The sequence below is a fragment of the Gadus chalcogrammus genome, chromosome 20, assembly GCF_026213295.1.
Source record: "Gadus chalcogrammus isolate NIFS_2021 chromosome 20, NIFS_Gcha_1.0, whole genome shotgun sequence".
Classification (NCBI taxonomy): Eukaryota; Metazoa; Chordata; class Actinopteri; order Gadiformes; family Gadidae; genus Gadus; species Gadus chalcogrammus.
Genome location: NC_079431.1, coordinates 5,651,206 through 5,665,920, shown reverse-complemented (window position 1 = coordinate 5,665,920; position 14,715 = coordinate 5,651,206). Strand labels below are relative to the sequence as shown.

At 45.3% G+C, this 14,715-nt stretch overlaps 1 protein-coding gene across 1 annotated transcript in view; it reads left to right on the top strand.

Moving 5' to 3' along the window:
• nalcn (sodium leak channel, non-selective) overlaps nt 1-14,715 on the top strand; it is a 70,224-nt gene that overhangs the window by 35,354 nt on the left and 20,155 nt on the right. Inside the window, exons 16-20 of the mRNA XM_056580279.1 lie at nt 522-659; nt 1,353-1,427; nt 12,490-12,626; nt 13,441-13,582; nt 13,815-13,888. Coding sequence (XP_056436254.1) covers nt 522-659; nt 1,353-1,427; nt 12,490-12,626; nt 13,441-13,582; nt 13,815-13,888 — 566 coding nt within the window. The remainder of the gene's footprint in view (nt 1-521; nt 660-1,352; nt 1,428-12,489; nt 12,627-13,440; nt 13,583-13,814; nt 13,889-14,715) is intronic.

Genomic DNA, 14,715 nt, shown 5'->3' with positions numbered 1-14,715 from the left:
GCGAGATAGCGGGAGATGGTCAGGGGGGATTTGTGTGTGTGTGTTTGTGTGTTGTGTGTGTGGGGCCCATTTGTTCTCCTTTGGAAAGGAGGCTTCCAAAATGTCAAATCACTCCCTTACTAGCTAGTTCTCTCTTCTTTCTCTCTCTTTTCCCTGTCCTTATCTCTGTCTCTTGTCTCTGTCTTTGTCTCTCTCACTTTGTCTCTGACTGTCACCTACTCTCTCCTTGTCCTCTATGTCTCTCTCTCTCTCTGTTTCTCTTCTGTTTCCTACTCTCGCCTCATCATCTCTCTCTCTCTTTCTCTCGCTCTCTCGCCCTCTCTCGCTCTCTCTCGCTCTGTCTGTCTCAATCTCTCTCTCGCTCTGTCTGTATGTCTCTCTCTCTCTCTCTCTCGCTCTCTGTCTCCTCCTCTCACCTCACCCCCTCTCTCTGTCTCACTCCCTGTATTGTCGAGTCACTCTCTGATACCTCGGTCGCAGCGCCTGCCACTCTGACTGCTCTTTTGCTCCACTCCTCGCAGGCGTTCATGTCCATGTTCCAGATCCTGACCCAGGAGGGGTGGGTAGACGTGATGGACCAGACCCTAGTGGCCGTGGGGCACCTGTGGGCCCCGGTGGTTGCCATCTACTTCATCCTCTACCATCTGTTTGCCACCCTGGTGAGCACTTACTCCCAGTCAAAGCTGTCCAAATTAAAAAATAACCCGCAGGACAGTCTCGTCTTAAATGACCGTCAAGTTTGATTTATCCTAAACCAAGAAAAAAATCTTGATCGAGATGGTCACATGAAAACCCTATTCTGGCAAACATATAAAAATAAGTGATCTCGAGATACTGGCAGATATTAACTTTACATTATTGTTTTTTGTTTTTACTCTTTTTGCCAATAAGAAGACATTCTGACATTGATACTTGGATTTCATCAAACTTCATCAAATATTTTCATTATTTCATCAAACTTCATCAAATATTTTCATTATTTTCTAGCTTTCTCTTGGCACCACTGTTGCACTACACATTCTTCGCAGAGAGCTATTTTCAATCCCATTATAGCCCGCGATCAGACGTGTGGGAGATGCTGACGTCTTCAGTATGTGGCCCCTCTGTTATGGAAGGCCTTATTGAGAGCTCGGAGGGATCTGAATGACTCACACATAGCTAGACCAGACATACACGGTGTCTCTCGTAAGAAGCACGACTCTTACACACAAACACACACACGCACAATCACTCACATCAGAGAGCGCGTTCTAAAAATACTGCAGGACAAATAAGGCTGCTCACATTGTAAACTCAGCGCTACCTTTGTTTGAAATGTTCTCTCTCACCGTAGGGGTTGTATCTGCTTTCAGATCCTGCTCTCCCTGTTTGTGGCCGTTATCCTTGACAATCTGGAGTTGGATGAAGACCTGAAGAAGCTGAAGCAGGTTTGAAGTCTCTTTTGCAAATGTTTTTTACAGAGGGGACACCGATGTTTATTCAGACAGGTGCCGGTGTGTTTCGGAGAGATCTACCAGGTTTTGTGGTGGGAGATGGTTGATGTGTTTGAGTAGAGGGGGACACGTTTGGAGGGAAGTCAAACAGAACTATCACACACTGGGACTAGAAAGGGGCTGGACAGGGAACAGGAGACACACTCACAAGAATTTAAATTGGCTAAACGTTTGTTACCTGTGTGGCTGTATGGTGTTTTGCAATTGTTTAACCATTCATTTATTTATTTATTCATTCATTTATATTTATGATGATTACACATCCTCTCTCATCAACACAGTAGAGAAGATACCTTGTCAAGACACAATTACAGTCGATTCGTGTGAGAGCAGGACAAACAACAAGTTTGTTATTAGGTTGTGCATTGATGTCTCAAACGGCACTTTTACAAAAATACTTTTTAATTTCCATGGCTGATGGACAACACAGTGAAATGTGTTATTTTGTTTTGGGTCATGTAGAAACATGTACGTGGGTTGAAGCAATGAATTGATTGCTATTTTCTCTTAGAAAAAAGTAAGTGTTGACATGTCGGTGTGACATTGACATTGTTGTTTCACTGTGACTCAATCTCAAGCTCTCAAGCCTGACTGTCGGTTTGATATTCAAATGCAGGTCTATTTTGATATATTCAAAAAGACATTCAAATACCGAAATTCTCTCTGACAGTATCCAGTACTTAGGCTTTTACTGAGAATGTTTCCAGAGCTGCCTGCCAGAGAGAGAAGGTTTTGGGTTTTGCTTCCACATTGAAGACTAACTATTTTTGGGCAATTCCTTAATTTGCACCTTTGCACAACTTTCTTGAAAGGATGAGTCACTGAGTAATTAGTGTGAAGAAAACTTTGTTGGGCGAAAATTGCTGGCACACCAAAGCGCTCAAGAACTTGCACGCACACATGCAAACACACACACACACAAACACATGCACACACACAAACTGTCACATACAGTAGTATATGCTGCTCGGTGTGTGAACCTTAATCTCCATCAAATGCTAATGCAGTGCTGTAGCTGACAGCTGATGGCTTTTTTTTTTTAATCTAAATTTGCAGGGAACATCCTTTTGATATTTGGATACACACACCAAACACACCACCCGCTACTGACACACACACAAGCATGCACACACACCCACACACACGCACACATGCACCTCGGCACCCAGGTATGCATGTGCACGTTCCAACGCTCCATGCTCACATGACAGGTGTCATCTCACCCGGACAGGTTATTTTCCATCCACGGCTGAGTGATAAGGGTTCAGCGTCTGTAAAATTGCCTATTTTACAGACGCTTCAATCACCGCTGTCTAAAAATAGATAATAGATGGTGATCACCCTGCCGACGAAGGAGGAATCAACGAGAACAAGGCTTTTAGCGGAAAGAAAAAATCCTTAACGTTCACCAGAATTAAATCGGGCTAGGAAGAGTCAAAGATACAAATCTGTGTGTATTTATGGAAAACGGAAATGTTTAAACGCTAAACCTTTGCCTTTTCTTCCGGAAAAAGGTTGCAAGGAATTTTCGTTCAGCTGTTGGTTGTTATGGTTGCCAGGCAGATATCAATCATTCTCTATAGTGAAGGTTGTGACACACACACGCCCCGGGCACACACATCTTCTTATTTTCCAGCACACTTTTAATCCTTTCCTTTTCACAGTCTGTCGAGCCCACAGACAATCGCTGTGCTCAAATTAATTGGAAATAATGGAACAACAAATTGAAGGTGAATCATCTATTCAAAAGGGGTGCTCATGCAAATCATATAAATGTGGTCTGGGAGAGTATCTAGGGAGTTTTCGATCAGTTCTTGTATTTAGTTTTCGAGGGATAAAAACAGGGGTCTTCTTAACATGCATTCATGTTGCAAACACAGAATAGAGTAGAATGCCGTAGAAATGAAGGCGCACAGTATGTCTAACATTGAGGTTCTATCTCAAACTGTAGTAGAGCAGAATAAGAGTGTATGAGTCATTATTGTTTGTGTTTTTGACAACATATCGTGACCTAACATCAGGCTGCTCTTGCCGTCCTGCGTCGACTCGTGTGTCACAACTGCTGGCAGCTGAGCCAGTCAAAGGTGTCACTACTGAGAGACCTTTGGAGATTTCCTCTGTGTTTGAAAGGGCTATGTGTGTGTGTGTGTGTGTGTGTGTGTGTGTGTGTGTGTGTGTGTGTGTGTGTGTGTGTGTGTGTGTGTGTGTGTGTGTGTGTGTGTGTGTGTGTGTGTGTGTGTGTGTGCATGTGTTGATCTACTCTCTGCAGTAGTGGATGACCTTGCACTTGTTAGCCATGCTCTGTACTTCTTGCTATTTAATTGATAATGCCGAAGCACTTGTAACATGATCACACATTTAATTGAAGTGGTCTCAAGAACCATCAATTTAGTGCATGAGTGTGTGTATTGCCAGAGGAGTTTGGACCGACAATATTATGTTCAATTCCTGAGTTTATTATTGCTCTTTGCATTCGGGTATTACTTCATTAGATGCATGACTTCCTGCATGAGAGTGTCAGTGTTAGATATTCCCATCTTGGGATGTCTCCTATATTTGTTAAAGAGGAACGTACCAGAATGCATCAGCCATTCAGAATAGGTTGTATTATGTCTGAAGCGCACATTTGTAGCACAACACAAACAAGAAATAGAATCAGATGGTTTGGAGTCAGTGCAAATTTATTATGTCTGTGCACTCTAAAACATAATGTTGAGTTTGTCCCTACACGCCTGTTTAGTTCGGGGCTTAAGACAAAGCTGTATGCTGTAGATGAAGAACCTCTGGCTTAACCCAGAAGGGGCTATAGAAATTAAAAAACATGGCCAACCTAATGTCGCACACGGGGTCGCTGCTAATTCTTGTAGTTACCGGACCTCCGATAATTACTTCAGAGAGGAAAATCTTGTTGAGCGCTAAAGGGAAGACTGAGCAGCCGATGAAAAGAATAACACCTACAAAAACCCCCCAGCCTGTGCGAGTAAAACAACAGTCGGGATTATCATTTAATGATTACATGGCCTATGAGTGCCATGCTCCGGGTGCTTTTTTGTCAATAGAGTGCAGTGCTGCGAGCGTACCGTACGTCTACACAAATTCTCTTTGTTCGGAAACCATATGCCCAATTACGGACGACTTCGGTGGAGAGCTACAGTGAATCAGGACCATGCCAAGGCTGGTGGAAGTTGTTCTCCAGCAGCAACAATGCTCTCGCTAACCCCCCTTTTATAATTAAATGACCAGTACAGCTACAGTAGCAGTCCCCATCTAATGGATTCATCACCAGTTCATAGCCAACTTACTCGCATATCAAGCGGTGTTTCACAAAAACAAGCAAATAAACACTTTAATAGAGTGCAGCTTAGAGACGAGCCACTGACGCAAACAGGAAACAAGGTGGAGAGTTCCTTTGAATCATCAGGTGGGATCCATGTTGCGCTGTGGCTTCCTGCTCAATAATCTTCGTCCCGGCTCCCAGCCCAATGGCCGTGGCTGCGGTGCGATGCGCGCCACCACGGAAGACCCACCCTGATGCTGTTAGTGTATCGGTAATCACTTCATCAATAAGGCATGCAGAGAAAAAAACCAACCCATCTGTCATCATCGGTTGGTTACTGCACAGCCGTTGCTGGGAATGACTAGCATCTGTCAAACCCCTGCGCGCCGTTTGTCTTCACTCGCTGCTCCTGTCTCTCTTTTTCGTAATCTCAAAGGGTAGATGGCTTAAAACGAATGAGATAACCGCAACGAGGAGTCGCGCAGTTAGCTTATGCTATTGTTTTTTGTTTTTGCAAATAATGACATTGTCATCTGTGATGCTGGCTGTTGCTGGGTATAACGACAGTAAACAAGGATTTAATTTGTTATTTGCATGCATGGCACACGCCTGCGCACATATGTGTTTGTGTCGCACTGCAAATCGGACTCCAAGACACATTTGCACAAACGCACACGCAAATATATGTGTATGTATATGTATGTATATAAACATATAAATGCATGCAAATCGAGATCATATTAATTAGAGTAGCAAGGGTAATCTAATGAACACCCGGTTATTTTTCCATGCAGATGAACCAGGAGCAAGAGCAAGGGGAAGTAGGAAATACTTAATGATACACACACTCTCCCAGGCACACATTGGTATAAACAGACACAAACACACACACACGCGCACATACACACACACACACAAACACACATATTTATATAATCACACACACCGACACACACGCACAAATGTGCACTAACTAGTGCATGCTCCACTCATCAATGTTGATTAGGATAATGCATTCATTGCATGAAATTAGGTTTGGTGGCTGTTTTAATGAAATGGAGCCTCGGCTAGCATACAAAGAGACAGCAGAGGTAACCAGAACTGATGGCAGGAAGCAGACAGATATGGATATGTCAAAAGACAGATATGGGGCTCTGCTAAACATTAAAGACGCTGTGCAAATGGAATATAACATTCCTGAGTGTAGAAACATATTAGCCAGATTGTTTCACTTTGCGCCCACCATTCTGCTCCTCACACAAATAGTCCACGCATTAAGGCTTACACACGGCTTCCCTCTTGAAAGCCATTTTCTGACCGTATCGGAGAACCTTGCCGATGACATTCTCTCGATGTACAAAGCCATCGAGGGATAGCCTAAGTCCCGCCTTATATTCCGCTGTCCATGACTTTGTCTACGGCGTCTTGGGTCACAGGACGGAGTGACGGCCGTGACGGACACCTCTTCCTGTCTGTGTGTGTCGGTTTGTGTATCGTCACGCCATCAAATAAGTCATGATGAGGAATAGGTTGTAGAAAATGGAAGAAAATAGTTTCAGGTCACTTGTTGAACTTTTCTACATTCCTCGATCAGACGGCTCGCCTGGTGATAATGGAGGCGGAGAAGAGAGTGTAGATCTGTGTTTCTTCGCAAGCATTCATGTGCAGGCTACTGTAGCAAAACATATAGGCATTCATATAGACTACACATACTGTACATACCATAATTACAGATCGCTGTTATCGGATGTGGAAGCCATACGTACGTATACTATACGGTTGTGAGGCTCAATTGTTCATTGTTCAATTGTTCCATCTCGCCATACTTCCCAGTGCAAATCCTGCTATGCTGAAAATATGTGTGTTTGTCTGCGTGTGGGTGGGCGCCTGGGGAACCTTAAAAACGATTAAGAAGTGTTTGCAGAGAGTGCGTCTGCGCGAGAGACTTCGGGCTCCGTACGAGTCAACGCTGTGATGGAGGTTTGGATGTCATTGATAAATGTCCCATAATCCCCCACAGCTTTGTCTCCTTTCAACACAACAAACAAAATAGTACAAAGGGGATCGGAAGATACAGTAGTGGTCATGCGCCGCCACAACAATGGAGGAGAAGTGAAAGTGTGCATGTGTCACCATTGACAAAGCAGCATAGCACTCTTTGGGGGTGAGGCTGTGTCGGGGTCTTCCTTGCACCACTTCTGGCGGTGTCGGAATATCTACAAGTGGCGATTACTACCTGCTGGGCTTGCAGAGTGGACGATGTACAAGGAGAGGAGAATAAAAGTGGAGGCGAGGAGAGCACCGGGTGATGCGTTTCTGGTGTGTGTGTGTGTGTGTGTGTGTGTGTATGTTTGTGTGTCAGCAGCAGGTGGTCGGTTTTTGTGTGAGAAGCACGTAAGCATGTCACCCTAGTGACAATTGGGATGGATTGCTCCCCTCTTCCAACCAACACCTGGTTCAGATCCCCCTCCCCCTTTGGTACACCTGCCTTCTGGTCAGCCAGGCGTCTCCTCCGTCGATTGAAAAGCAGCGGGATGTGCTGCTATTTTTACACCTTTCTCCGTGGAGTGGGTCCTTATTGACTATGCATTTTGCATGAAGGGCTTTCGCTTCGTCAAATGTGTTTCCCATTGATTGTATTACTGCCCGGAGTTCTGCCGGACATTTTATTATTTATGAATTAAACTAAAAGCCTGTCTGCCGTTTGTGTGATTTAATCGACCCAGGATTAATTTAGCGATTTAAGAAGAGGAGAAGAAAGGGGGTTGATGGACAGAAAGATGGTACTGCGTATCGCGGCAGAGAGAGCGGGGGGAGAGAGAGGGAGAGAGCGAGAGAGACCTTAGAATCCCAGGACAATGACTCCCCCTTATCTCTTGAATGTCACCTTCAGTATTCTGCTGGACCATTTTAAAGTAGCCAGCCACTGTGTCTGTCCAATTTTGAAGTCATCATGGACATGCACAAGTGAGCGCACTCACCATGCGCCACACATACGCGCACAATAGGCAGTCATACTCGCATTGGGCGCACACAGACACACACACTGGATTAAAAGCATTTCTCGGGTCACAGAAATAGCCATTGTTCCTACCCGCCGACGTGGTACAGACAAAAACATCCCTGAGCCAAACACACCTATTAGAGGCCAAAATCAACAGCTAGCCACAGCACTAAAAGCCTCCTCCCCTGTGAATTTTGCAGGCCCCCGGGTTAGGCTTTAGAAAAGGCTTGGCAGTATCAGATTAGCGGTGTTAGAGCAGTGGTCAAGTGGAGTGGGTTGGGGTGTTGACCGGGATTTGCTGGAGAACCAGACCACGGCTCATTGGCCTCCTAATGACAAGGGGAGGGTGACCCTGCTGGCCTCCTTGCCCACGCCCTCTGCCCATCCCTTGGCAACTCCTTCAGAAGCGGACATGGTCCCGGTCGACCCAGGCCACTTGACTGGAGGATCCTAAGCAGTGCATTGGAGACTCTACTCCATGTTGATAGGCTCGGAGGCAATTTGTTTATTTTCTTACTTGTGATTCTTGTATATTTAGATCTCGATATGTGTGCGATGTCTCTAATTAAACGAGAAGAAGACATACACAGATGGTTGTTGGTTGCGAGCAATGACCCTATCACGCCATGTAGGACCATGATGGTTCACTGTGAAAGAGGAGTGTGGCTTATTGATGCTGCACAGCCTATGAAGTCACACACACACACACACACACACACACACACACACACACACACACACACACACACACACACACACACACACACACACACACACACACACACACACACACAAAAACAAATGCCCACACCAGACACATTCATCACAGGGATATTCGATGAGGTTCCGTGGGACCACTAGCAAGGCTCTGGGTGAGAACAATAAGTTCCGGTGTGTCAATGGTTTCAGTCTGTTGACTGTGGTGTATTCCCCCCCTGCGACGCACGCGCACGCTGCATACCCTTGTTGTAAGAGTGGCTGGTTGCCAGCAGTCATGTAGGTGGATGTGGACACACATTTCTGTTTTTTTTATTGGCTGCTCTCAGAGACTATGTGTTCACATGCTCCTGAGACTCACTCTGGAGGACTTGTCAAAAAAGAGCTGAGGAATATAGGGGGTTACATAAAAGTGGTTTTGCAAAGCCGACTGAATCAATAGGCAGAGCTTGTGGAGGATATACACCAAAGAAGCTCCATCCTCAGACAACCCATTGATTATGCCACCGTTTATTCACTTATTTATATTTTCTAAGGACGTTTGTCACGTCATTGGTGGCTGTTGTCACGGGCATCCTTGAGAGAACTCCTGTACGTAGGTCAGTAATCCCTCCTCCGCCACGGCTTACTGCGTTCCCTGTGAGCATAGCGAACGAGGTAAACAGATGGGTGTATCAATGCAGAGCGAGCCACCGGTCGGGCTGACTTCACAGGGAGCCAGAGGTTCTTCAGATCAAAGACGGACTAAGAGGACACCTTCCTTCAAATGCACTTAGAAACGTCTGGCCGATCCGGCGAGAAGGGCGTGAATAGCGCTGCAAGGTTATGTATTTTGTTGTTGCAAGGTTATCCCCCGTTTTGTATTGTGACTTTTGCTGCTGTGGATTTTCAGAGCATATTTCAGGTGTCTATAACATTACCGATGAAAGATTCAGGAAAAACATTTTTATTTTTCAGGAAAAATAGTTTGGACGAAACCCTGCTAATATGCTGGTCACTATTTTTTGATGAGTTCTCTATGACTGCTTGTCAATCAGTGACACTCTTGCCTCCTCTTGGCCTTCCCTCACAGACCTATGGAAATCCCCCCCCCCCCTTCCCCCTACAGCGCAGCCAAGCCTGAAATTGGCCTGTATATGAGAAAGATCCAGGGCCTGTCACCTGAGCCGCAATCCAGGCAGAAGACATTAGTCTCGGTGGTTGCATCAGTCCCGCGTCACATCACTTTGGACAAGGAGAAGCAATGGCTTTGATTCATCAGCCGCTAACACTGACACACGCAAAGAAACAGGGCATTAAGAGGCCATTATATACATAGGATCTACAGGAATATATGGAATATAATCGATTACTTCTTGTGAATCTCTTGGGCACAAGAGATTGTGCCCAAGAGACCTCTTCAGGTGGCATGCCTGAAGAGGTCTCTTGGGCACAATCTCTTGTCCCACGACCATCAAAAGTCCAATACGAGGATTTGGCAACGCATGCTATAATCATAATGAACCATTATAGTAAGTTGCATGCATCGGCTATCTCTATTAGAGAGAGCAATTTGCTCTTTCGCACGGCACCAGGTAAAGCCAGGTGATCGATAGTGAGTGCATTGTGTTGGGCACCTTTCCATCGCATGTGCGTATTGTGTGTGTATATATATATATATATACACACACAATATATATATATATATATATTATTGTATTGACCAGAGAAGAGGCTGCTAAGCTTAAGCTGCTATAGTAGATAGCTTTTTACAGCCACCAATTGTAACAGCCCCTGGACTTGCAGGCATACCTTTCTCCAGAGCTATTGTCGACTATGGTCCATGTGAGCACAGCGTTCTGCCTGAATCCCCCTGACATTTGCACACTTTATTACACTAAGGACATAATGAAAAGGGAGTCCTAACTGTCTGCTGAGTTGAATAATTGCATTATTTGTACGTAAACCTTTTGTGCCTTCCGAAACTTGCCTATAAACAAACAGATAGCCGGACAGAAAAGTACTCCCTCTCTCTCTCTATCTATCTCTCTCTCTCTCAAAACCTTTCCATATCACGCATGTCAATCAGTATGGCACCAGGAGACTCACTCTGTCAGTTTAGGTGAGTCTGTTCTGTTCTGCAAACAAGATTGTATTAAAGTGGGGAATCCAGAGCATCAACCGGTTAATAATATAGCAAATACAATGACGAAAGACTGAAGGGCTTTCATAACCTGGTGGGAGGAGAAAACCTTGTCTAGCCTGGGAACAGCACATCGCTGGGAAAGGTTAGGGCCGAAGGTATGCGTGGGAAAGACAATGGGTAAGCCCTGGTAATCGGTTGCTGCTATAGACAAGAGTGTGCAGCTGATGTTCATGTTACGGCACTGTGCTGAGCTTCTGTCTGAGGCTTTGTTGGCCCAATTGATTAGGACCCCAGAAACCACTAGAGTCCACATTATAAATACTGCACTGTGTGTATGTCTGCGTGCGTGTGTGTGTGTGTGCACGAGTGCATGTGCATGCGTGTGTGTGTGCGCGTGCCTTTGTACTTTCATTGGTGTGATGCTGGAAAAGGCAATCAACAGCCAAATGTGCAGGTAGTGTTTGAGATGAGAACAGCAGTTTCTGCTAGTTTCCTCCAGCAAAGTTCACTTCCACAGTACTTTAGTCTTTTTTGTTTCAAGTTTTACCTTAGCTGTATACTTTTTGGTATATATTTTTATGTATAGGTGTATAGGAATTTTTGCCTTGTGTGCTTAATTGCCATCAAAAATATGAATATACAGTACGTTTTAGATTTAAGTTGCACACTCTACTGTATTCTGAGGAACTTCTATCTATAATCTTGGGGGTTTTGTCAGCATTAGCGAGAAGCCTATGCAGTCCCATACTGCTGCCTAATGCCAGTGACAGTCATCAACTCATTGCACAAGAAGTAAATCTCAGACATATACATTTTCTACTGCCAAAAAGCAAACAGGGATGAAATGGGAGATAAACTTCCTCATTCGTCACGCCTACCCCCCACCCCCTCCTTGCCCCCCTTCTCAAGATACAATTATCCCCTTAAAATGATCTGCTGGTTCTGTCAGCCACGAGCGCCGAAGACACGTCCACTACACAATGTAAATACACACAAGACACAGCGGGTCTTTCACACCCTGCGCCGATCCCATTGATTGACAGCGCCGCGGACGCGGCCGGCAAGCCCAGTCAATACTCTGGCTGGCGTGTTTAAAATGATAAGCTGCCATTCCCCCGATGGGCCAAATGTATTTCACCTCCAGGCTTAATCTGAAATGCATCACAGTTATCTTCAGGCTCCCAGACAGAGAGAATACCTGCTAGGGAATTTCAATCAGCCCGTGCCTTATGTAATTAAATGGAAATAATTGGTTTCATTCGCATTGACATAGCTTTCTTTTTCTTGTAATTATCCCTGCATGTTCCGTCCTGCACAGGATTGCATACGTCGCATACATATTAATCGAGACATCATTACCATTTCTCTTGTTATTATCCATTCCCACACAATTCTATTTTTCTTTCTTTTTTGCATGCTTCCTTCTTTTTTTTTTATGACAGTAAGTCCGAATTCTGGCTAAACGTATGTGTTGGGTCTGTCTTTGTGTCACTGTTGGTAAGTGTGCTGCTGCCCTCATCTGACCGAAATGTAAAACTGCAAGTTCCTCTCATCAACCCCTCCATCTGTGACAAACTATTTGCTTTGGGAAATCCCGGCTTAGTTCAGTGCTCCAGCCATAAGCTCTATCCGCCTAGCATTCCTTCATTGACTCCTCAAATCCCAGCTCTGGCTTTAGCAAGATCAAAACCACCTGTGTGTCCCCTTGTCCCTATGTTTACTGGCCGCATCTCTTCCATTAATACTCCTAAACCTTCATCATCCAGATTTTTTTTGTATCCCCCCCCCCCCCCCCCCCGAAAAAGTTATTGTAACTTACAAAGTCTATCTGTGTCTCGTCCCCTCTCTTTTTTCTGTCTCCGTTCTCTCTTAGCTGAAGCAAAGTGAGGCCAACGCAGACACCAAAGAGAAACTCCCACTCAGACTGAGGATCTTTGAGAAGTTTCCCAACAGACCTCAGATGGTGAAGATCTCAAAGCTGCCTTCAGACTTCACTGTGCCCAGGATCAGGTTAGTTGTCAGAAATAATACAGCTCTACAATAATATCAACGGGGAACCGCCAAAATGATATACTTTTGTTGGGAACATAGCCTATGTTGCAGGCCTTGCTTTCCGGAACTTTTTTCACAACACATGTATGAAGTGATCTCTCTCACAATAAATAACTAACTTGTAACTGAATACTAGGCTAGTTTTTCATGAACACGGGAAGTGGAGAATGACTCAAAGGAAATAGTTAATAGTTACAAAGATGACTGTCTTCATGAATTTAATAAACAGGTGTTGGGGCCCTATTCTGTATCATGTAGCGTTCAACACCAGAGCTGAACTTTATCCGCAACATCATAATTAAGTTTCCCCTCTATAATCATTTCCACCATGATTAATGCATCACCCCCCCACCCATCCACTAGCCCCCCCCCCCCCCCCCCCCCCCCCACACACACACACACACACACACACACACACACATACATACAAACACACACACGCATCTACCACACATACACATCCCCATTCTCAACCGCCATGGTCGATAGCACGATATGGCTTACGGCTCAATAGCATAAATCTATACTAAAGCTTTCTTTCCCCACAATATTTACATTCTGACTGCCTTGCAGTTTTATTCATTGTCTATATGTCTATATATTTCTGCATGTTCACAAATGGATTCATAGTAATAATTACCTCCCGTGTGTGTGTGTGTGTGTATGTGTGTCTGTGTCTGTGTCTGCGTGTGCGTGTGTGTGCGTGTGTGTGAGTGTGTGTGCGTGTGTGGGTGTGTGTGCTCGTGCGTGCGCGTGTGTGTGCACGTTCCAGGGAGAGCTTCATGAAGCAGTTCATAGATCGCCAGCAGCAGGACACCAGCTGTTTGTTCCGTCGCCTGCCGTCTGCCTCCTCCTCCTCCTGCGACCACTCCAAGCGCTCGGCCATCGAGGACAGCAAGTACATCGACCAGAAGGTGCCCGGCTGTGGTGCCCTGCTACATTCAAACAAAGACTCTGACCTCTGGCCATTACCAATGAATTGTCTTCTTCAGTGGTACATTTAATTAAAGCCATAAAGACTCTCATTGTCTTCCGGGTGCAATTAAGCCAGTGCATATAGAACTCCTTGGCGTTAATGATGGTACAGGCTAAGCTTTGTGTTACTGATGTCGGCAATCTTTCCTAACCCGACCTGTTTTTTATCAGCTCCGTAGGTCAATATTTAGCATCCGAGCTCGTAATCTGCTGGAGAAGGAAAACACCATTAACAAAATACTGCGGTAAGGCAACACCTCTGTCCAACCCGCTCCCATTCCCCTTGTCTTGTTCCAGTCAGTGTGTGCTGTGTAGAAGACCAGCGTGCTCAAATTGTTTTGGTTTAATGCATTCCCCCCTGCCTCCCCCTCCTTCAACAGAAAGCAAGCGATTAGCACGCGCCATCTTTAACTCATTCAGTCATTAAATAGACGCCTCTCTTTAGGGGTGGGCGAAACCATTAAAGTAGGTGTTTATTGGATGAAGCATCGCTGTGACCATTTCTTTTTTCTTTTTCCCCATTTATTAGACACGCAGACACACACACACACACACGCGCAAACTGAGCCATTTTAAAATCATTCCCTGTTCGATTAATCACATGGCTAATTCGCTATTTGGCATGGTGGGGCTGGCGTTAGCGATAGCTTAGCTCGGCTGCACCATGTCTAATCTTTCGGCGGTACTCTGCGAGTCGAGGAGACAGACAGCCCCTCAGTAGTCACCGCACGCTTCAACTGGCTCACGGCGCACACGCACCAACCTGCGCGCGTGCACACAGACCCAGACACCGTCCGTTAATACACATGTACAGGGACGCATTCTATACACAATGCAGCGCCCTTCTTGCCAATAAACAACTCACCCAGTGTGTTCATAAGCAGAGAGAGACGCCACACCTGGCCGGTGACGCCAGTGTCTTCAGCCCAGATCTGGGACTCCGCCGGTGCTATACGCTATATCCAGCAGGAGCTGGAAGTCGCTAATCCCACACATATTGTCTAATGGAATGTTAAAGGACTACAGCCAGTTTGGCATTTACATCACATTTCACCACTTACTCTCGCTGCTC